General features: G+C 31.0%; 2 protein-coding genes across 2 annotated transcripts in view; one reads left to right on the top strand and one right to left on the bottom strand.

The window, feature by feature from the left end:
- Positions 1–1,249: 1,249 nt before the first annotated feature.
- On the bottom strand, positions 1,250–4,183 carry LOC129216788 (protein CIP2A homolog). The gene is made up of 2 exons (XM_054851007.1): positions 3,386–4,183; positions 1,250–2,695 (listed from the first exon to the last, which is right to left on the bottom strand). The coding sequence occupies exons 1-2, from the start codon at positions 4,181–4,183 to the stop codon at positions 1,250–1,252; spliced, it is 2,244 nt and encodes a 747-aa protein (XP_054706982.1).
- Positions 4,184–4,692: 509 nt separating this feature from the next.
- LOC129233345 (arginine and glutamate-rich protein 1-like) overlaps positions 4,693–23,361 on the top strand; it is a 31,317-nt gene continuing 12,648 nt past the window's right edge. Inside the window, exons 1-4 of the mRNA XM_054867388.1 lie at positions 4,693–5,061; positions 8,380–8,439; positions 17,877–18,005; positions 20,690–20,915. Coding sequence (XP_054723363.1) covers positions 4,919–5,061; positions 8,380–8,439; positions 17,877–18,005; positions 20,690–20,915 — 558 coding nt within the window. The 5' untranslated portion in view covers positions 4,693–4,918. The remainder of the gene's footprint in view (positions 5,062–8,379; positions 8,440–17,876; positions 18,006–20,689; positions 20,916–23,361) is intronic.

Here is a 23,361-nt window from a genome sequence, read left to right as displayed (position 1 = left end):
AAAATCAGTTGATCTTATTTTTATAAATTAATTTTGCATTTTTAGAATGTATTGCTCTAAATGTAACTGCACTGCATTATACTATCTTAACTTCAACAGACAAAACTGTAGATCCCTCTTCCTGTGTGTGTAACAGATTTTCACTCTTGCAATATTGCTAATATATTGACTAATATAGTTAAGAAAAGTAGTTGTTCAACACATTATTTTACACTAAAAACGTGCACAATGATGAATAACCTTATCTTTAAGCAAAGCATTAATTAAAATCACACCTCCTGTAAGCATTATAATGCACAGTTGGCTCTCTGTTTAACGACTTTCAAGGGGGAAAAAAATCATCCTTAAGTAGAAAGGGTCCTTAAATAGAATGCTTTCAACACTATAGTGGACCATCTAGGATCGTGAAAAACGGTCTTTAAACAGAGAAAGTCCTTAAATAGAGTCGTTAAACAAAGAGTCAACTGTTTTTATAAATATTAAAATATTATTGAATAGTTATAGAACTTACCTTAATTTTAAAAGTAAGCTGAGTGGATTCATCTATTGTATGAAATATATTATGTTTATACATGTAAAGTAATTAATATCAACCAATTTTTGAACATTTAAAAAATATATTTTAAAAATCTGATTTAAATTTTAAAAAATCCGACTTTTTTTTTTTTTCAAATCAAAAAAATCACGAACCTTGTAAGTGCACACTGCATAATAGAACCTTCGTTAACTGAAGTGAATGGAATCAGACAAAAATTACAGAGAAGAAAGTACTTAAAAATAGCTGTCAAGGACACTGCACATTTAACTCTGGATTTAAATATGTACACAAGACAAGTATGCATAACTACTAGATGTGCATGCATGCAATATACTGGCAGACTGTGACAGTCCATCCCCATTACTTTTATTTATGCAACAAACAACAAACAAATTAGAAAAGTATTTTCATCATGTAAACTTGGTCTAGTTTTAGGTAGGTACACTCCAGTTCAGGCCAGTTTTAACAAGGGGCATGGACAAAATCAGTTTTTTGTCAGGCCGAAAATACAACTCTGGTTTTAAAACAGGTGCAGTTAAATATCAAGAAAAAAATTAATTATTTTTATAAAAAATATTTTATATATTTCTTTTACCTTTAAAATCATTTTTATAAAAGAAAACTCTGAATCAAATTATTTTTTATATAAATACCAGATTAATTACAATGAAGCTTAAAACATGTTCACCAAACTTTATGAAGTGTTCATTTTCAAGTTTTAGGAGGACCTCCTCTGCCACTTGTCATCTGATGAATCATAGTCTTAATGTATTCATGTTTATCAAGTTCTTCTTCAAGATGTTTAATTCGACTATTTTTTTCCTCTGTTGATTTTGCTAGTTCATCTTTAGTATTTTTCAATTCAACTTCTTTTTTATCAAGCGTTCTTTCATATCGTTTGCATAGCAATTGCAGCATTTCTACTTCCTTGTTCAAATTTTCCTTGAATTCTTCAGCTTCTTCTATAGATGCCTGTAACTGCTTATTGGATTTTGTCAATTCAGATATGGATGAACATTTCTTATCGAAAGCATCGTTTAATTTCCTGAGTGATTCATTCAATTCCGCTATTTTTAAGTCTTTGCATTTTATGTTTTCACATTGTTCATCATTTTTAATCATTAATGCAGATATTTTATGGGTAAAATCATCCTGTTTTTCAGCCATTTCATTCACTAGAGCTTCATTTTTTTCTTCTAGAGTTGAAATTTTTTGTTCAGCTTCAGTAATAATTCTCTCCAAATCTTGCTGTTTTTGTTCATAGTTAATCTTTAACTTCTCAAGGGTTTTTTTGGTTTCTTCCAAAGACTTTCCCAGTTCTTCATGTTTTTCTTCCAACTCTTTATATGCCTTATGCTTTGTTTTAAGCTCATCCTCGCACTGCTGAATTTGTAATTTCAAGTTCTTTTTTTCCTGCTCCTTGAAGGCATTTTGTTCAACCAACTTTGTTCTTTCTTCTTCAACCATTTTCTTTTGATCAGCAAGTCTTGTCATTTGGGTATGCATTATTTCTTTCTGATCACTTATACTTTTCTGCAGTTCAGAACTTGTTTGCCATGCTTTTTCTAAATCATTCTCTAATTTCTTTTGCTTAAGTTGATATTCTTCAAGTTGTGAAGATGCTTTTTCATACCTGTATTCTAAATCTTTTAACATGTTTCTCAAAGCCCAAGCTTCAGCATCAGCATCTGCTTGCCTGCACTTATACTGAGCCATAACACGATCAGCTTCCTGTAAGGCACAAGTTTTCGCATCGACATAATTTTGTAACTCCTTTTCTTTTCGAGTCAGAATAGCAATTTTATGCTCATACAGATCCATAATTTCAGACCTCTTCAAATCTTTTATATTGAGCCCAGTTTCGATTTTATTGAGAACAGAGTCAAGTTTCAGCTCTGATGATGTATTTGCAGATGAGTATAAAATTTTCTTTGAAGGTTGTACATAGTTTTCATTCAAACTAACCATAGAATCTAACAACTCTGAACTCTGCGACATACGTCTTTGCATGTTCGAATTCCTCTGGGATAAATTTTCACTCAAGACAGTAAAAGTATCATTGCATTTACTTAATAACACCAAAGATAAAGCACTATTAATGTGTTTAACATTAGTAGAAGTTAAAGCAAGAGCAGCGATTCGCATTGTGCGCTCATCCTTCAACAACGTTTGGAAATTTTCAGAAACTTCATACAAATCACAATTTTTTAAAGAAAGAATTTGTGTGGTCATAAAGAAAAGATCGATGAAACATTCATTAATGTTATTACATTCTTCTGCTGTGAACCTCTCAAGCAAACTTTTTACCAAATTTTCACAAACATCACTTGGCAAAATTTCTGATATATATTCACTCAAATTTGCTTTTTCCTGCAATAAAAGAATGATTTCAAACATAGTTTTAAGAGCCTCAAGCTGTTGGCTCTGGAAATCATTTTCTTTGGATATTGTCAAATTAAGAGTTTTTACTATGTTTCCTAAGACATCCTTTACAGACTTTTCTACTGTATTGAACTTTTCATTACTATGAAGTAAAATGACAGCTTTTAGTAATTTTAAAGAAATTATAAACTCCTCTGTATATTCATCCTTACATTGCATACACCACTTTACAAGAAATGGATGAATATTGAATAATTCTTCAGTATTGGAATTGTCATTTTCAACAGGTAAACATAATATGGAACAAACTTTCTGACAAATATCTGGCAACATGGTGAGAGTGAAAAGAAATTTAAGATAGAGGTGAGAGTGCTTGATTGTATCATTGCTCAATGTTTTAGATAACTTTTTCAAACTCCAACCCATTATATTTGATTTGCAAAGAAACAATTGATATTTAGTTACTTGAGATAAATCTGTAAATAGATCTAAAGCAGCTAAAGCACAGTTTGTATCTTCTTCAAAGAGTAATTTCAAAATTAACTCAAAAGTCATCTTTAAATGTTCTTCAGTCCACAATTTACTCAAAATAGAATTACTAGGAGTTAAACTACCAAGAATGGCTAGAGTATAAAGCACAATGTGTGATTCTTGCTTTCGCAACATGCTGACAAGTTTCTTAATAATTTGCTTAACATTTGCTAATCCACTGACATACTTCTGTACTTTTAAATTATGACGACAAAGATTTGCTAACAAATGAAGTGAAATCTCTAAGCATTCAGAAGGCTCCTTATCCACAATATTTAGCAAAACATTGATTAAATGTTCTAAATGGCTTTCTAAGTAATCTATTGTGATGCCATATGTGATATTTTCCAAAAGATAAAAACATTGTAACACTAAGTTATCTTTGAAGTCAGAACCATAGTTTTGTAAAAATACAGAAACTGCTGAATGGACATGAAATGTGGACTGAAGTTGTTTCTTTATCACGAAATCTTTAGCCAAGTTCTGAAGTATAGTTAAAACTCGTGGAATCAAAGAAATTTTAACATTACCATCTAAAAGAATATTGGTAATATGAATGATGCATTGAGAAGCTAAAGATTTGAAACTTCTAAAGTAATCGGTGTTGTTGCTCGTTAGCAACAATAATATCTCCAAGTGTCTCTGCAAGTTCATTAGATTGTTATCCGTTTGACAAAGAGAATATTGATTAGCAGATGAGATAAATGCTGTAATAATGTTCTGAGCATCCATTTTTTTATTGTATAAATAATTCAAGAAACAAACGAGTAGTTCATATATTAGAATTTCAAGTAATGTTCAATACTCAACAAATGTTTTTTGAGTCAATAATAAAACTATTCTATAGGAAATTAAGTGCAAAATCATACTTTACAGAACTATTTACACACATTATTCTTTCTAAATTATTTGCATCGGTATTTTAAATGCGAATGTTCAAAAATATAAACAAACATATTTGAATAACGCGCTAACGGAAAAAGTCAATCCTAAACAAACAAACAAACAAAACTCATCACGGTTCCAGTTTTTTTTTCCCCTACACATTTTATAATTTTTTTTTAATTACAGAATTAATTAGGGCAATCAAAAGACAGCAAAGGTTAAATATCGTCAACTGAATATGTGATTTTTCTTGAAATTTTCTGTACAGAAGAAGCATTAATTTAGGGCATTAATCAAATACAATAACGAATAACGATATATTTAATCGATATCTTCTGCTATTTAATTCTCAAGAATTGCGTGTGGTTCTTATAAGATAATTCTAAAATTGTGTATTATTTACTTGAATATGAAGTGATTTGTTTATGCCGTAGCCTGTCTGTTGTCTTTCGATATTCTTTTGACGTTTATTAGAACTCGATTGTATCGGAAAGCCATTCACACTGCATTGAATTTCATTATTGCTATTCCGCTTGAGGTTTGCTAACAATAATCTCAGTTAGGCCTTTTTCAGAGGCTAAAATGGGCCGCTCCAGAAGCATAAGCAGATCACCCAGACATAAGCATAAAAGTAAACATTCTCATAAGAGATCTCGTTCAAAAGATAAACGAGAGCGTAGTAATAAATCAAAGAAATCAAGGTCCAGAGAAAGATCTCGTTCAAGGTAGGGTAGAACATTTACCTCCATAACTTTTAAATCTATTTCTAAAATGTTCGCAAATTTTATAAAGTAAATCTAAACTTACTTCATAACTATCTAGACGTATTTTCATTTTCAGTGGAATACTTATCTATGTATCTTGAAATATACATAGGGAAGACCGGTGCTAAGGTTTTTTTTTTTTTTCATTTAATCTGCATTTTTTGTAAATAAGTTATGTGCAGGAAACGTTTTGTTACAAAATCGAACCAGGTTTATGAAAGAGTGCGTCCAAAAATATGTCAAGGAGGAGGCAATTTATTTATATTACTAATCTCTAATTGTGTATCTAATTTACACATTTAGAGGAGAGGCAAGTTTAACTTTGAGATATAGCCATTGAGGTGGACCTGAACCTATTCCCTTCCTTTTGTGTCACAAAAAGTAGTATAAAATTGTTTTTAGAACTGCAGCAAAATTGTGGGAAGAATGTTTTAAAACATTTTTCTCCCTAACATCATCTAAAATAATATCGTTTCTGAAGCTTCAGTTCCAAAAAATACCAGAAAAGTCCCCAAACCCCCATTCCTTTTCCTGACATTATCTGAGATTATCTACTATCGCGTCTTAAGCAACACAATTTTGAAAAATACTGGGGAAAGGCATCTGAACTTCCCCTCCTTCTAATGTCTCCAGAGATCTTCCAAAACTACCTTATTGAAACTTGAATCCGAAACATTTCCTAAAGAGAGATCTGAACCCATCAAAGATCTAACGTCATCAAAGACCACCTGCAATTAAGTCTTTAGAACTTCAATTCTGAAACAATACTGATGACTCAAGGGAGATTGTCCCCGTGGAATTTTAGCCAATAATTTGCCTGTTTTTTCTTTCTTTTTTTTAAAATTAAAATTACTTTTGTTTCGAATAAAAAATCATACTGAATAAATTTAATACCTCGAACCAATGGTTCCAGAAGTGCAGAGTACACCCAATATGCCTGAGAAAAATGTTTCAGTTATAAGGTAGTTAATTGAATCATGTTAAAGAAAAAACAAATCATCCAGATGCTCACTATTCCTTACAGATTAAACAATTTAAATTATTAAAATTTCTCTTAAGGAATTATATTATATTTTAAGAGAGATTAATTGACATAGTACATTGTATAATAATGTGTTAAAGAAAAACAGTGACAGGCGAAAGGGTGGGTTAGTAAAAGTGACATCACTTATGGGGAGCTTCTTACATCAAAACTGGAAAAGGGGGGAGGGGATTAAGATTTTTTTATATATAAAGCTGAACTGTTTTCAAATGGTTAATTAACATTTGAAAATTAATGTACAAAACAGTGGAAAGAAGGAGGTATCTAACAAGGAGAGGTTACGGTCTCGGAAATTCAGATCGGGATGAGATTTGGTAGATTAGTAGTATCCTTTAAGGGTACTCTCAGAGTAAAGTAATAAAGCGCACTATCCATAAAATTCCGAGAAAACAGCCTTTAAAGATTTGCGCGCAACTTATAAACTAGTAGAGATTGTTCGTAAACAAGCGCCTGGTAGTCATGTGGGCAGCGCTCTGGGGTTCCATGCGTCCGATCCGAGTTCAAATCCACTGCAAGTTTCTTTTTTGTTCATTTATAAAGTGACTGTTACAGCTTTGTGCAATTTGAATTGAAGATAATGCGAAATTTTTGAACACGTAAAGCACTTTAATAGAGAAAATGGAGATAAATTAAATCGATACAAGTTAAAATTTGAATTACAACGGCTACAAAATCACTGTAGAGCTTAATTTATAGATGATTTTTAACAAAATAGTTGTTATTTATATACATACACCAGAATTATATTTATCATAAAAACATGGAAAACAAAAACTGTTTTGACATCTCGCACAATTTATAAAGGAAGATTGCTTACAGGAACAACTTCTTTGTAAAAGAGTCGTTGGAACATACTTCATTTACATTCAGGAAAATTTCTCTTTTGTCAGAAAGTTTAGAAGTATACCAGGCATCGAATCATTTTATCAAAAATTGGTGATGACAGTTGATGATGGACAATTGATTGTATTTTATGCAGTCTTCACGGGTATTCATTTCTCTATTATTTTCAACGAGATACGCGCAATTTTGTATACGTTTTATTAAATTCTTTACCTGTCTATAAAAATGGAAGCGAGAAATTGAACTTGATATGATTCTGATGCAATCAAATGATTTTCAGTAAGCAAGCTCTCGTAATAAACGACAGCATCTTTTAATCTCTGCTTCAACATTTCACTGTGCAATGAATTTTTATCCATTTTGTTAACAGATTTTATTCGTTTCAGGGTTACTTCAATAACCGACCATTTCAATTCACAATATTTAAAAAACTCAAATCCTTTTTCACGGTATAGAATTTTCCAGTCTAATATACAGCACAGACGATAAATAAATTTAATGATGAAAACAAACATGAACATTGCAGACGATAATTAGATGGAAAATAAAGAGTTCAATATTCAATGTAAAATACAGCAGACGACAAATTTACAAATAACAGAATCAAGGAGCAAAACCATTGCTCGATAAGTGTGGTTAGGGTTTTTAAAATTTTACTACCTGCTTATATGCAATAAAACAACATTCTTCTTACTCATCCACAAAGAAACTGATTATGCATTTATTGCAAAAATCATTTACTTCGTCAAAGTTTATAATATCTAAAAATGTGTAATCACTTGTTTGTGAGAATAGTAAATAGAAATTTAATGTACTATCACACATTAAAAATACATCATATTTTTTAAATTAAGTATTACCTTCAATTCAAACTGCAAAAAGCGGTAATAGTCACTTCATAAAATGAACAAAAAAGAAACTTGCAGTGGATTTGAACTCGGATCGGCCGCATGGAACCCCAGAGCGCTGCCCACATGACCACCGGGCGCTTGTTTACGAACAATCTCTACTAGTTTATAAGCTGCGCGTAAATCTTTAAAGGCTGTTTTCTCGGAATTTTATGGATAGTGCGCTTTATTACTTTACCCTGAGAGTACCCTTAAAGGATACTACTAATCTACCAAATCTCATCCCGATCTGAATTTCCGAGACCGTAACCTCTCCTTGTAAGAAAATATAATGCAGAATTAATGGTCATAAAACATAGCTTAAGTTGGAATAAACCTTTTCCCTTGCAGTTCTCTAGAGTTTTTTTGGGTGCGGGATAGGAAAAAGCGAAGTAATTTTTACTTTTAAAAGTTGTGGAAAGTTTAGTTACAGGCGTTAAATTTTGTGTAAGTGTTGTTCTTTAGCTTGCTTAGCCAATGTTTTTCTCATGGATGGGTTTTTTTTAGGTTGTCCAAGCTGGAATTAAACAAGCTAGATAGACATTCCCAGGATATCTTGAAAAAAAGGTAATAACTTTTTTTCTTTTAATCTTATTTCAAAGCAATGTAAAAAGTTCAGACCTGCAATGTGTACATACTTTTTCAATATTTTTTTTTTTAATGAATGTTGTTACTTAATGTTAGGATACCTATAATGGTTACATGTATTAAAATTTAGAGAAATTAAAAGCTAAAACTAAAATTCCTAAAATAAAACAGTGTTGTGTAGGTTGCTTGGTACACGACATTCATAAACTTTATAACTCATCAAAACTTTAATATTGTGAATGCTTTACCTTTTTAACATCAGTACGCAAATCTCTTTACAAATCTGTTTGTACAGTAGTAGAGTCCCGATTATCCAAGTTAATGTTAACCACAATAGTGGTGACTCTAGGAAAAAAAGGGGGCAGGGTGCTGGTCTTTGGGGCACTATTTCATCGTGGTGTCCTCCCCCCCCCCCCCAAGACCAATGACTCATCCCTAAAAAAATACTAAGTCCCCCCCCAAAAAAAAGAAATAAAATCTGAATACATCTTGCAAAAATTCAAACGGTAATATTCAAAGAAATACCCCCCCCCCCCCCCCCGCAAAAAAAAAAAAAATTTTTAGTCCATTAAAACCAACCTTTTTACTTTTACAAAAAAGAAAGTATTATATTCGCAATAAATTTTCACTCAAAAATCGACCTTAATTTCCATTTTGCTCACCCCCCGAATGAATTTTGAGTTTTTTTTTCAACTCGACCACACGTGGATAAGTGCCTAAGGACGTATAGACACGCAAAATATCCATCATGACGATTCCGGAGTTAATTACAACGAATTTTCTCGTGACGTCTGTATGTACATATGTGTGTATGTGCGTATGGGCAGTTCTCAAAAGGTGGGAACAAAAAAGTTAACTTTGAGCAATTTCAGAAATTTTCGAATTTGATATCAATTTTGCTTTTATTCTATAGTATGCATACCTAGAACACAATATATGAACATGAAAAGACAGCAGGTATTTGTAAAAATTGTTAATTAGCAAATTAAATCAGCAGTCTGTAAGTAACAGATTTTGGACATTGTTGTCCTGTAGGTAACAGATTTTGGACATCATCATAACGTAAGTTTCACCGTTTTTGACAATTGTTAATCTGATTTTTAACTTTTCCAATGAAAATTTTATTTACTACTTTTTAAATTTTGCAATTTAATAATAAAGAGGATATTAATGAAATACTTGAATGGCTATACATGCTGCTCCTTACATATAATAAAGTTTTGGAATGATTTGGAAGAAATTGATGCAAGGTTAACAAAAAGCTTCAAATTAAAAATAATACAATTGTAAAAAGTGACATCAGTTTTAATAATGAATATTTTTTCTAATGTCATAAGAATTAAAATGTCTAAAAAAATAATTGAAGAAAGAAATTCGTATTTCTATTTGGAGATCGTTAAACTATGTTTCCAAAAGAAAGAAGAGAAAAAGAATTCTAAAATAATAAAAGCGGAAAAAAAAAAATGCTAGCACAGGTGATAAAGTCGCCAAAACTGGTACAGCTGACGATAAACTTCATTTGTCAAATTGGAATTCTCCTCTGGTAACCTTTAGCTTATCGTACACTGTGTTGTCGCCAACGGAGGTTTATTTGGCGATTTTAGCGCAAAATGGCTTTCGGTTCGATCATAACCAGCCATGTTTCTACTGTAATTTATGTATTGTTCAATGTGTAACATATTAATTATGCAAAATACCAATGGATTAAAGAAGATGACATTATAATAACGTTTTTTATTGAGGTTAGAAGACAGTAGATCATCAAAAATTATGAATAAATGGACAGAATTATCGGCGTCAAGATCGTAACGCCATTTGGACATCTCACATGTACGTTTAAAAAAAATTATTTTTCTTCTAAGATACTGCATAAAAGCTTATGAAAACACTTTTAAACAATTAAAAATTGATTCTGAGGCTCGGTAAACACCTTTAAAATGAAAACATCATATACTTAGTTCTCAAAAAATAGCATTGTAAAGATCGTAAATTTTGGACATGCATCAAATTTCAAACTTACTATTTTCTAAAATCGTTTACAAAGTGAATAATCTGTCTTTACTTTTGTTATTTGTGTAAAATATTAACAAAAAATTATTCAGTGTAAGATTCATACCTTTAAATTTTTTTTGAAATGTATGGAAATAATTTTAAAAAATTTTTCTTTAATGGTACATTTGCTCAGTTAACGTTTTGGTATGTCCAAAATTGCGCCTTTTAGCAAAGAAAATATTTTTTTAAGGGCATTTAAAGAGCATTTTTTCCATAATTTATGTCAATTCTTGTCTCTATACAGTATTATAATTTAACTCAAAAATTTTTTAGTAAATAAAAATGAAAGTTATTTGGTGTTGAAGCTTCAAAGTTGAGGTCTGTGTTTGCTCCCACCTTTTGAGAACTGCCCGTATATATGTCGCATAATTCAAGAACGGTAAGTCCTAGGAAGTTGACTCCTAGTGGGGTCTAGTTGTGCACCTCCCCTTTTGGTTGCATTCGGGTGTTTCTAAGGGGGTCTTTTGTCCTTTTTTGGGGGGAAATCATTGTTAATTTTGATGTAAACTCAAATGGTGTTTTAATTTGGCAGATACTTGGCGATATATTGCCAGTCTTTTGACAAATTTAGCATTTTTGAGCAATCACGATTGCTTATTGCTTTCATTTGACTGTCTTTGGCGTTGTGGTTCCTTTTTCAGCTTGGACCAGGCCTGCAGCACCACCGTCCACCGGCGGCGGCGCGGCTGGTCCTGAGCACTGTCCCCCGAAATCCACTTTTGCTGGATGGTGGCGTCCATGTCCCACACACACGAACGCCTACACACACACACACACACACGAACGCCTACACACACACACGAACGCCTACACACACACACACGAACACCTACACGCACACGCACGTACACAACACTCACTCACACACATGCATACATACACTTACGCACCCACGCACCCACACACATGCGCCTACACAAACACACACGCTCGTGATTGCGAAAAACATAATTTGAATTCAAGATGCCAAAAATTCAAATTAATTTTTTTTTTTATCTGGTTTCAATTTGGCCACTGTTGGTGACATTTAGAGAGTAAACTATTGAATCACATTAAAAATGCCAATAATGGGGAAATGACATTAAATTGGAGTAAAAGATAGTCATGTGACGTGAACATCAGCTCGTTTTTTCTAGTTTTTTGTTTTACAATTTTTCACTCATTTGTTTGCTCAAAACCAGAGTAGGCAGGATTCACTCCTATGAACTCAAAGTGCAAAAATATGTTCATGTTGTGAAAAAAAAGGTTAATAAAATATTGAAATGTTTTTTTTTAATTCTAAAAACTTGGATGGCACTAAAAAGTATTAAATAATCTAAGTATATGATTTCATGATTGCAACACCCAAGATTAAAGTTGAAATTTAATCAATGTATGTTTATGATAAGTCTAAAGCAGCCAATAAAATGAAAATTAAAAATTTTAGAGAAGAAATAGGCGGCATTCAGCTCTGTACAAATATCTTTTAATGTACCCCCTATAATTCTTCTCTCAAACTTTTAATTCTAATTGTGTTGGTTGTTTTAGAATTAACGTAAAGACACATATGGGCAGTTCTCAAAAGGTGGGAGCAAACACAGACCTCAACTTTGAAGCTTCAACACCAAATAACTTTCATTTTAATTAACCCAAAAAAATTTCAGTTAAATTATAATACTGTATAGAGACAAGAATTGACATAAATTATGCAAAAAATGCTTTCTTTGCTAAAGGCACAATTTTGAACATACCAAAACGTTAACTGAGCAAATGTACCATTAAAAAAATGTTTTTATAATTATTTCCTTATGTTTCAAAAAAAAAAAATTAAAGGTATGAATCTTACACTGAATAATTTTTTGTTCATATTTTACACAAATAACAAAAGTAAAGACAGATTATTTACTTTGTAAACGATTTTAGAAAAAAGTAAGTTTGAAATTTGATGCATGTCCAAAAGTTACGATCTTTACAATGATAATACAGTAAACTCCCTCTACAGGGGTCTGTCCAGGATTTTTCACAGGGTCCGTTTTTTGTGAAAAATCAAATAATTTTGTGAAAAATGAATTAATTTTGTGAAAAATAATTAATTTCGCAAAAAAAAAAAAAAAAAAAAAAAAAGAATTTTTTTTGTTAAAACGAAATTTTAGAATTTAGAGATGGCACGAACTGCATTAATTCAACTTAAAGTTTAGTGTTTTCCTCTTCTATGTCGAGAAAATCATTCTGGAGTGTTTTTCCGATACTTGGCCCGGGGAGGGGGGGGGGGCATCACCCTCTCAAGTATCAATATTTATCTACCCTTCTACATTATGTCAAATTATATATACTAGAAATATTTCTGTACAGCATTTAAAATAATTGTAACAAAAAAATAAGTAAATAACATAAAGTTCAGAATAGGGGGTTCAGCATTTAACTTTGTGACCCAAGACACTCTTAAAAAGCACAAAATTTCGTTTAAAACGTATAAATTCCGTGATTTTAACAAAAATAAAAAGTTATTTTAATTGTTTACCTCTTAACAAAGGGTCATAAACATCAAAAATTCGAAAAATCGGATTCCGATAGCGGATGCAAAGAGATCGCAATTCTCAAAGCGAAGGCATCAAAAGTATAAAAACGACTTGTAAAAGAAATATTTTTGATAAAATTATTTTAAAATTGCATTTTAGAGTCCTATGATAAACATTTCTTTAACATCTGTGGACACAGTTGAAGCAAAAAAAATAAATAAATAAATAAATGAAATAAAATAAACCATCTATTCAGCATTTTAATTTTTGACTCATAACAGAAAATGGAATTTTGCTTTAAAAACTTGAAATGAGAGTTCTAACAGAAATAGAGACTTTTCATTTATTTGCATCCTAATAAAGCGAAGTTAGCTCGAAAAAAGAACAAAAAATGACTCTCATATCAGATTTAAAGGATTGCATTTTTCAAAATGTAGACATCTAAAGAAAAAAACGGCAATTAAAAGAGTTTTTTTAAAGTTAATCATCCTTGTTAGCATTGAAAAATCAAAACCCATATAATTTTCTCCCAAAATAACAATTAAACATCGCACTGCACCGCACCCGTAAAAACGCAAATATTGACAAGCTGGTAAAATGATGAGAATATTTTCTAATCAAGTCATTATAAAGGTTCAACGCCAGACGCTAAGTGGTGATAATTTTGAAGTTGGTAACCCTATCTGAAACGATCATATTTTTCCCCCACCCTTACTATCCCTTTGCAGTTCTAAGTTCATTTCGCAGATATATATTATTATTGTTTATTAAATCATGAGCAGGGAGAAAAGTATACCAATTCCTTTTCAGAAAAGTTTACAACAACACCGCTGCTAATTAGCTGTGATAAAACAAACGACCATTATATTTATTTGCTCCGATTTTTTTTTTTTTTTTTTTCAAAATTAGCCGATTTTGATCCCTCTAATTTGACTTAAAAAAAGGTTCCAAAAATTATCGGTTTATACACAGAAATATGCGTTACTTTGCTTTCTGATTTGCTCTTTCAATAAATAATTTGTGAAAGATCCGATCTTGTTTTTCAGAATTTTGTGAAAGGTCTGTTTTGTTTGGCCGGGATTTTGTGAAAGGTCCGTTTTGGTTGATCGGATTTTTGTGAAGGGTCGGATAACGGACCCAAATATCCTCTGGCCAGATCCCTGCTCTAATACAGACACTAACGGGACAAATTTTTGTGTCCGCAATAGAGAGGGGTTTAATGTTATTTGCATTGGAGCTGGAGGATTAAAAATTGTCCGCATGAGAGGGGTGTCCGTTAGGAGGGGTTTTACTGTATTTGAGAACTAAGTATATGATGTTTTCGTTTTAAAGTATTTATCGATCCTGAGAATCAATTTTTAATTGTTTAAAAGGATTTTCATAAGCTTTTATGCAGTATCTTAAAAGAAAAATATTTTTTTCTCAAACATACATGTGTCCAAATGGCGTTACAATATTGACGCCGATAATTCTGTCCGTTTATTCAAAATTTTTGATGATCCACTGTCTTCTAACCTCAATAAAAAAGATAATTATAATGTTACCTTCTTTAATCCATTGGTATTTTGCATAACTAATACGTTACACATTGAACAATACATAAATAACAGTAGAAACATGGCTGGTTATGATCGTAATGAAAGCCATTTTGCGCTAAAATCGCCAAGCAAACCTCCGTTGGCGACAACACAGTATACGATAAGCTAAAGGTTAGCAGAGGGGAATTCTAGTTTGACAAATGTAGTTTTTTGTCAGCTGCACCAGTTTTGGCGACTATCACCTGCGCAGGCAATCCCCCCCCCCCCCCCCCCCCAGCTTTTATTATTTTAGCTTTTTTTTTTCTCTCTTCTTTCTTTTGGAAACATAATTTGACAATCTCCAAATAGAAATACGAATTTCTTTTTTCAATAATTTTTATGACATTAGAAAAAATATTCATTATTAAAACTGATGTCACTTTTTACATTTGTATTATTTTTAATTTGAAGCTTATTTTTTACTTTTTCATCAACTTCTTCAAAATCATTCCAAAACTTTATTATATGTAAAGAGCAGTATGTATAGCCATTCAAGTACTTCATTAATATCATCTTTATTATTAAATTGCAAAATTCAAAAAGTAGTAAATAAAATTTTCATTCGAAAACTTAAAAATCAAATTAACAATTGTCAAAAATGGTGAAACTTACATTATGATGATGTCCAAAATTTGTTACCTGCAGGACAACAATGTCCAACATCTGTTACCTACAGACTGCTGATTTAATTTGCTAATTAACAATTTTTACAAATACCTGCTGTCTTTTCATGTTCATATATTGTGTTCTAGGTATGCATACTATAGAATAAAAGCAAAATTGATGTCAAATTTGAAAATTTTTGTAATTGCTCGCATTCATCTTTTTTTTAGTAGTGCTGGTTTGTATGTTCGAATTTAAAAGCAATTTTGTTTAAGTCTAGTGAAAAAAAGAAAGCTTTTAAAAGAGCCCACATATACTCGTACATGTTTGCTTAAGTTAATCCTTGAAACGGATTTGTTAAATTTATTGACAATATTCATTTTTTTTTTTTTTTTTTTTTTATGGACATAATTAAATAACAGAAGCAAAATGCAAAATTATGACAGATAATCTAAGTTAAGAAATACAGTGAAGCACCATTTATACGTTTCTCTTTTACACGTTTTTAAAATTGGTCCCTGCAGAGTCTATACATAGTATGAAATGAAGTCTCCAAAAGGTGTTGTGTGTTTGAACTCGCAAAACTCAAGAACTACCCGGCCTATTTTGCTGAAATTTTCACAGTTCGTTCCTTTAAATCCTGAAAAGGTTTCCAGACCAATTCAAAAAAAATTCAATGAATAGTTCTTTTTTTATTCCAATTTAGGCCCAATTTTCACATAAGTTCCTGAATATGGGGGTGAAAAATTACTTGCACATGTTAATATTATACATCGTTGGAAAGGGTAGAAATTCCCATGTTCTATGCAATTTGCTTCAATGCTCTAACCTACTTACGGAGGGAGTTATTTGCTTTTTTAGCTCGAAAATAACTTTGTTTAGGCTTAGCTGAAATTTAGGCACTACTTTCTTCCTTAAATCTATCAATGAAAAGCGAAGGAATTGTCCCATGGTTTTCTTTTTGACGCCACTGGAAAGAGGGGCTTTTTTTACTCCAGATCTAACTCGACCGATGGTCGAAAAACTGAGCTTCTATCTCCAAAGGAAAAGAAGTTACAAGTGTTTTTAAAATCAAATTCGAAAAATGTCGTCTTCATTCAAGTTGTTAACCATTTTATTTTTTCGTTTCCATGGTTACGCTTTTTTTTTTAAATTTAATCCTGATTGTTGAATATATGTCACTTGACACAATTTTGATTCTCAAGGTAGACCGAGTAAAGCTGGGCAACGCAGCTAGTCGTGCCCCTGTTAATGAATACCTATCGAGGCTAGAAAAGTCTTTAAAATTTTACGTGCCCCACCAAGAATGTTTGTCTAAAGAATACATGCTCAAATAAAATTTTTACAAGACCATTTTTTACTTTCTTTTACAAAAAAGGAAGTATTGTATTTGCGAAAAAAAATTCACTCAAAAATCTATCTTAATTTCTATTTTACTAACCCCCGAATGAATGTTGAGTTTTTTTTTTTTTTTTTTTTTTTCTACGCCACCACACGTGGTACGTGGATAAGTGCCTAAGAACATATAGACATGCGAAATATCCATTTTGAGGATTCCCGAGTTAATGCTACCGAGTTTTATGCTGAAAAATAAGTGAAAGAATTTTAAAACAAACGCCTAGAAAAAAAAATATTGGTTTTGATGATTTTTCAAATACTTTATAGGGAATCTTGCTATGAATAGGCTTTCCAGACGGTTTGGTTTTTAATCAAAATCCCGGTGTCCCAGACAGTTTACTTCACATCCTGGAAAAAGATAAATTTGATTACAAATTACCAAAAAGGTCTAAAAATAGCTGAATGATTATTTAGGATAATTACTTAATCATTAACTTGTAAAGTTAATACCGGATTAACTTGTGAGGATTTTTACAGCAAGTTAGATCCTAAAAAAGTCCTACAATAAGAAAAGTAGATATAAATATTGTTCATTTTTTTATTCCTCATTCAAAGTGTTTTTTCGAACTGAAATAAATTGTAAATGTTTGCATCTCGAAAGTGAAATGTTCAAATTTTATCTGCTTATGTTATTTTTATCACCCCTTTTTTAGATTCATAATTAGTAGCCATTTATTCATAGCATTGAGGGAATAAACTGTTCTATAAAACACCCCTTTGAATAATAGTGACGAGGGGGGAGTGGGCATTCCAGTGTCCTGGTTGAACATTTCAGACATCTGGCAAGCCTACTCATGAGTCTCAACTTGCTCCAAACAATCATGCTTTTTAATTTTTCTTCTGTTAGCTGCTTTTACAATTATTTTAATATGAATTCAATTTTTTACATTACTATATAATTTTATGAATATAAAATATAAGTAAAAAAGAAATATATTGTTTTACTTTTTGATGTATTATTAATGTATTAATACATCATAAAAATATAGTACATAACTTGTTGGTTATTTTTAACAACAAATGGACAATATTACTATGATTAATATATTTTTTATATTGAAAATACCATAGTTGAAAAAATAAATATCATGATATTTTCAAAATAAATATCGAATATATATTGACTGATTTGTATCGGAGAACCCTGTCGCAGAATGATACTAAATCCTAATTTTCTGAGAAAGTGTCCTCTTTTTCATACTTTTTTTGTAAGAATATCCTACTTTTTGACACTGTAAATATATTATGACCCCTCTAGATATGATTTCATTTCTTTCTTGCTCTTTAGGAAACGGTCAAGATCTTCTTCTTCCTCAAGTAGTAGTAGTGATGAAGTTGATGGTTTATATAGTTCTCATCGTAGGAGCTTAAAAAAGATGAATGAAGTAGAAAGGCTTGCAGAAATGGAACGATTAAGGTTGGAATAGATGTACATTTTTAAAATAAGTTAAGATTTTATCTGTGATGTAATAATTAAATATGTATGATGTAATTTCCTTAATTTCACACAAATCTTAGTTTTATGTTGATTTCAAACATAAAAATTTGTTAACTAGGAATAACAATAGGATTTTCAAAGCAGCCTTTGTACCAGGGACTAACATTGGTAAGCAGCTAATTTTTATTTTTTCAAAAATAAAAAAAAAAGGGGAAAAGCATTTGAGGAGAGAAAAAATGTGTCAAAAAAAAGAAAAACAATTAAGTTTCATGTAAGTATTTTTTCTTCACTTACACAATTAGTTAAAAGTTTAAGTTAAAAAACGTATGGGGATCATTTTCTATTTTCTTGTGTGCAGTAATCTAAAAGTTGTCTTAATTAAGCAAGTGACAATAATCACATTGTTCCCCCCCCCCCCTTCCAAACATTAGCCATTTTTAATTTTCTATGACTCAACATAATTATATTCATAAAAGGTTAAAATTGGTTTAGGAAATTAAAAAACTCCGAAAGTTTTTTTAGCACTTGGGCAATGTTTCCCCTTAACTGCTTTAAGTGTTACTTTAGGTTTCTCTCGACATGTATGCTAAGAGGAGACATGCTCATTTTGTCTTAAGTGGGAAACCAGTTTAGGAGGCTAAAATTTTAGCGTTCGTGATTTTTTTTAACAGAAGAAAAAATAATCAGAATTTATTTAAACTTGTAGGATATTTTATTCATCTTCTAAAGTACACCTTATTATTTTTTTGAAGTAATTTCCACCAGAATTAGTGAAGTAAGAAGCTGCTGTCCGTGAGCAGTCGCCATCAAAGCATGTTGCTGGTGGGCATTACCAAAGCCACAATTTTTGTCTGTAATCACGAACATAGTGGGCTCCTAGTCACTTTCTTTCGCCACTGCTTAATTCCCTGTTTCCCCAATACCCAAAAAAGGGGGAAGAAAATCAAGCATATTAGAAAAAAATTAACTCCATTTTAAGTGCCGCAACAGTAAACAGCAAAAGTAAATTCTACAAGCAATCATAATTTTAATTCAGTTATATTTCTTTTGAATTAATCCAAAAAAAAGGGAATAGAATACAGAAATTCACGCATCAAAATCAAATTTTCATACATTGAAATTATGCACATGCGCAATATTGAATTTATTTCAGCCAACCTTCCTTGCCTTTTGATTTGCAAAATGATTTATAACTTTATCGAAGTTCAAGTTTCTGGAAAGCTTGTTCTCCAGTGCTATAACTCCGAGACTAGTTGTCCGTTGCAATGTACTTTAGGAGCGCTAATCAATCTTAAAATAAGAGTGTTTGATGAACAAGTAGTATTTTTTCAATAACAAATTTTTGTTTATCGTGTAAGATGAAAAACTGAGCTTTAAAATGAAATATCTTTAGACAGTGCTATGTCTAACGTCTGAAGACAAGCCTTTGATGAATCTTCGAGCTCGCTTTCTTTTATTAACGATCAAAGTTATAAAAAGTTCATTTTTAAAAGTATTGCAGTCTAGTTTAGAGTGATAGACAGGAAGATGGACAAAAATACATTGAAACAGATTCGCCAATAGTGTATAAACACCCCTGACGTCAGTAATACTATTCGCAATTTTCAATTCCACATGCTCTCATGTTTTCTTATGATCTTTCGTTTTTGATGAGGGTGTGGGGGACCAATCTATTATACATGTGTATTCAAAGGGTTGCATGCACAGAACGATCAGCACACTTTCTCCCTCCCTATCATTAGTGAGATACATTTGTTGTTTATTTGCGAATGCTCAGACTAAAAAAAAATTAAAAAGACTAAAAAAGAGTTAAGTTCGTGTGGAGTATAATTGAATATAAAAAAAAATTCACACAAATTTTCAGAACAATTGGTCAAAAACTTTTTGAGCTAGAATGCCCTCCAGTTGAAATAAAGTTGTCTCAAGAAAAACTTGTTTGAAAAAAAAGTTGAATGTTTTTGAATCTCTACAGTCACTTTCAGTGCTCATAGCGTCAAAACTAATTAAAATTTTTCACTGAAATTTTGGCAACATATTCTTGAATAGTTTTACTAACCTTTTATCACATTAAAAAGAAGTGGATTTTTTGAACATTCTAAACTGGTTTCCCCTTTTAAAATGAAAGGTTCAAGAATAGGGTTTCCAATAAGAACTAAATACTAAAAAGGTATTTGTCTGTAGCAAATGGTTGAAAATATTTTTAATTAATTTCAGATGTTCCAACTTGATTTTTTAAAAGTTTTATGTTGAGGTGCGTAATCATAAAATTTTCATTGTTTGATTGGATCTACTGAGTGCTTAAAAATTTTAAATGATTTCAATTATATTTACAGATCAGTGCTTTTTAAGAGTTAAAAAAATTAAAGACTGGTCTACCTTTTTTTTTTAATTCTAAGTATAGTCCACTTAAGTAAAAACCTGTGCCTAATTTTTGAAAAGTATGTAAATACCGTTTTATGAAGTGTCAAGCTAATTTTTGAAGGTACTTTTAAACTCGTGGCTTCTGAATAGTCCGTATTTTTTAACTTTATTTATTAAGGTGTCAAATTATTCTTGCAACTTTTGACAGTATAAAATTGCTGATTTGAAACTGACTATGCACTTTTTAATGCCTAAAAAATCAAGAAGTTTAATAGTTTTGTCCTTATGCTGGTTATTTTCAGGAGGCAAAAAGAATTAGAATCCAAACTTGTTGAAGAAGAAACGTCCAAGCGGATTGAAGAAATTGTAGCCAAAAGAGTGGAGGAGGAACTAGAAAAGAGAAAAGATGATATTGAGAAAGAAGTATTACGTAGGGTTGAAGAAGCGAAGAAAATAATGGAAAAACAGATGTTAGAAGAAATGGAACGGCGACAGAAACTGGAGCTTGAGGCTCAAAAGGCTAAGGAGGTAATGGCAAATGCTGTTCAGACAATTGACTTATTCATCTATGTGCTCCAAGTTTTAAGAACTACATATAATCATAATAAAGAAAATTTTAGGTCCCTAAAACAGTCAGAACTAAGTGTTAAGATTATAATTAAAGCTATTCAGAAGCTTGTTGAAGTTTCACATGTACAGGTTTTTCGAAAGATGTGTAAGTTATTTTTAATAAAATATTGTTGATTTATAAACCAAGCTGATTTTCAAGAGAGAAAATTTATTCATTAGTATTTGAAAGTATGAGTTTTGATGTTTTGTGCATTAAATTCGTAAGTTGATCAATCCTAATCATAACCAGATATTTTGCTTCCGACTTTAATTCATGCAAGAATTTAAGCTTTCCTTGCCATGAGCACTTATAAAAATATGAAGAGCGACTTTTGTTATGATTTGCAATAATGTAGAAGTGTAGACATTTTTTTCACAAAATTTATTTTGGTCATATGTATCATATTTTTTATTTAAGGATTTAAGCTCTTTTAGCTTGGTTTTAAATGTGTTGTAGTAATTAGGTACTTTAATATTTATAATCACTAAACTTTATTTTAGTATAAGTGAAATAGCTATATCGGCAATTTGTAAGAGCAAGAAAATTTAGGAAATATAAATAATCAGTTGCATTTTATTTCAATTCTACAAAATCTGAAACAAATGACTTCCCTCAAACCTCAATATAATTACAGTAAACTCTCGATCATCGGTGGTTTGGATTATCCGGGGGTCTATTCACATTTTCGTCAATGACGAAGATTTCGTCATAATCTCTTTCTGAAGTGCAGCACTATTGATTTTTGTTTTAAAAAAAGGATCTTAAACAGTGTCGGTTAAAATGTTAGCCTGACTTGCTCGCCTTTGCATGTAAACTGTTTGCAGTAATGAACTTTTGATTTAACATGTATTTTTTACATTTAATGTTATCATTTTTAGCTACAATTTAAATGCACGTGTGAGTGTTATTCATGTTTTTAGTTATTTTATACACTAGTATCGTTTTTTACCTATTATTTGGATTATCCGCGGTTACTATGCCACTCTATTCTGAAAATAATCGAGAGTTTACTGTAATAATAACCCTCAATATATTAAATGAGTGGATTTCAAGAGGTCACATATTTTGATGAAGTAAAAGTCGGAATCAGAAGTACATTGTTTCAGCATACTTTTGTATGTGCACACACAGGTAATTAGAAAAAAAAATCTCATTCATTTCTTTATGTGCTGGTTATTTTTAATTGAAGATTTTTCATGCATGATTTAACTTTACTAATGCTGTTGTTGCACCAGATTTTGCCCAAAAAAAGATCAATTTTTGCAATAACTGAAGGTTGATCATGTGAACATTTGATCTACAAATCCAATTTTTTTTTTTCAGAAAATTAAATTTTAAATTGATAAATATATGTTTCAGAAACAAAAATTAATTATGAACACATATTTCAAAACTGATGCATGTTAACAAAAGAAAAATCAAGTCCTTTTTTTTTTTTTTTGGAAAAAACATCTGAGAGAAGGTGATAGGTTTTGTTTTATTTTTCTATCAATCCCTGAGATGGTTTTAATGCTTTTACAAGCACATTTTCACACTTTATATTTTAAATAAAAATTTTGCATCACAGAAAGTCGAAAGAATATGGAATTTTTTAAATATCAAACATTCAAATATTTCCAAATAAAAATAGTATGCATCTCTTCTTTTGTTGCCATCTTCTGTTTTCCTTAAAAAGTTTTCATATATTTCATTCCTCCAAAATTGATGCATTCATAAAAAAAGTGTCTAGGAATATTTTCACACCTTGAAAAAAAAACCATAGCAATGTATTTTATCCGTCCTCAGAAAAAAGGGTTACCTAGAATTCTAAAACGTGTATCTACAGTTTTCATTGCAAAATTTTGAAATTTTATTTGTTGTTTTACATTTCAAAATATTTCTATAAGTTTTGTGAATTCAAAAACTATGCACTTTCCATCTACATAAAGCCACAGTTATACCTAACCCCTGGTTATTCATACTATCCTTAAAGAAAAACAAAATCAAAAGTTTCCTGTCATTTTTTCAAAATAAATGCATCCGATATCTTTTGCAAAGTATGAAGTAAAACTCATTCTTCATCATCCTTTTGCTTACTTGATTGGGGGAAACATTAGTTAAACATTCTAAAACATTAAACTGTTAGCCTTTTTTTTTCCCCTTAAGGTCCCATTTCAAGTTATTTTATTATTGTTGCTATTATTATGCCAATTTTAAATTACGTATGTGCAATTTCATTGTATTACAGTGAAACCTCCCAATAGCGGACAGTCAAGGGACTAGAAGTTTTGTCCGTTATTGGGAGGTGTCCGCTATTAGGAGGAACTACTTAATTTACCTTTTTCAAAATGGGCTGTTGTTCCCTTTGTAGAACACAATCGAAAC

This window comes from Uloborus diversus, chromosome 1, assembly GCF_026930045.1.
Source record: "Uloborus diversus isolate 005 chromosome 1, Udiv.v.3.1, whole genome shotgun sequence".
Taxonomy (NCBI): domain Eukaryota; kingdom Metazoa; phylum Arthropoda; class Arachnida; order Araneae; family Uloboridae; genus Uloborus; species Uloborus diversus.
The sequence above is the reverse complement of the archived record's forward strand: the minus strand, read 5'-3'. Positions and strand labels throughout refer to the sequence as shown.

Bases quoted from the DNA above. Each gene is read 5' to 3' on its own strand.
- LOC129216788 (XM_054851007.1), bottom strand. From the start codon at position 4,183: ATGGATGCTCAGAACATTATTACAGCATTTATCTCATCTGCTAATCAA. The intron at 2,696-3,385 runs GTAACTAAATAT...ACGTTGTTGAAG, and splicing joins TATTTACAGATTTATCTCAA to GATGAGCGCACAATGCGAAT.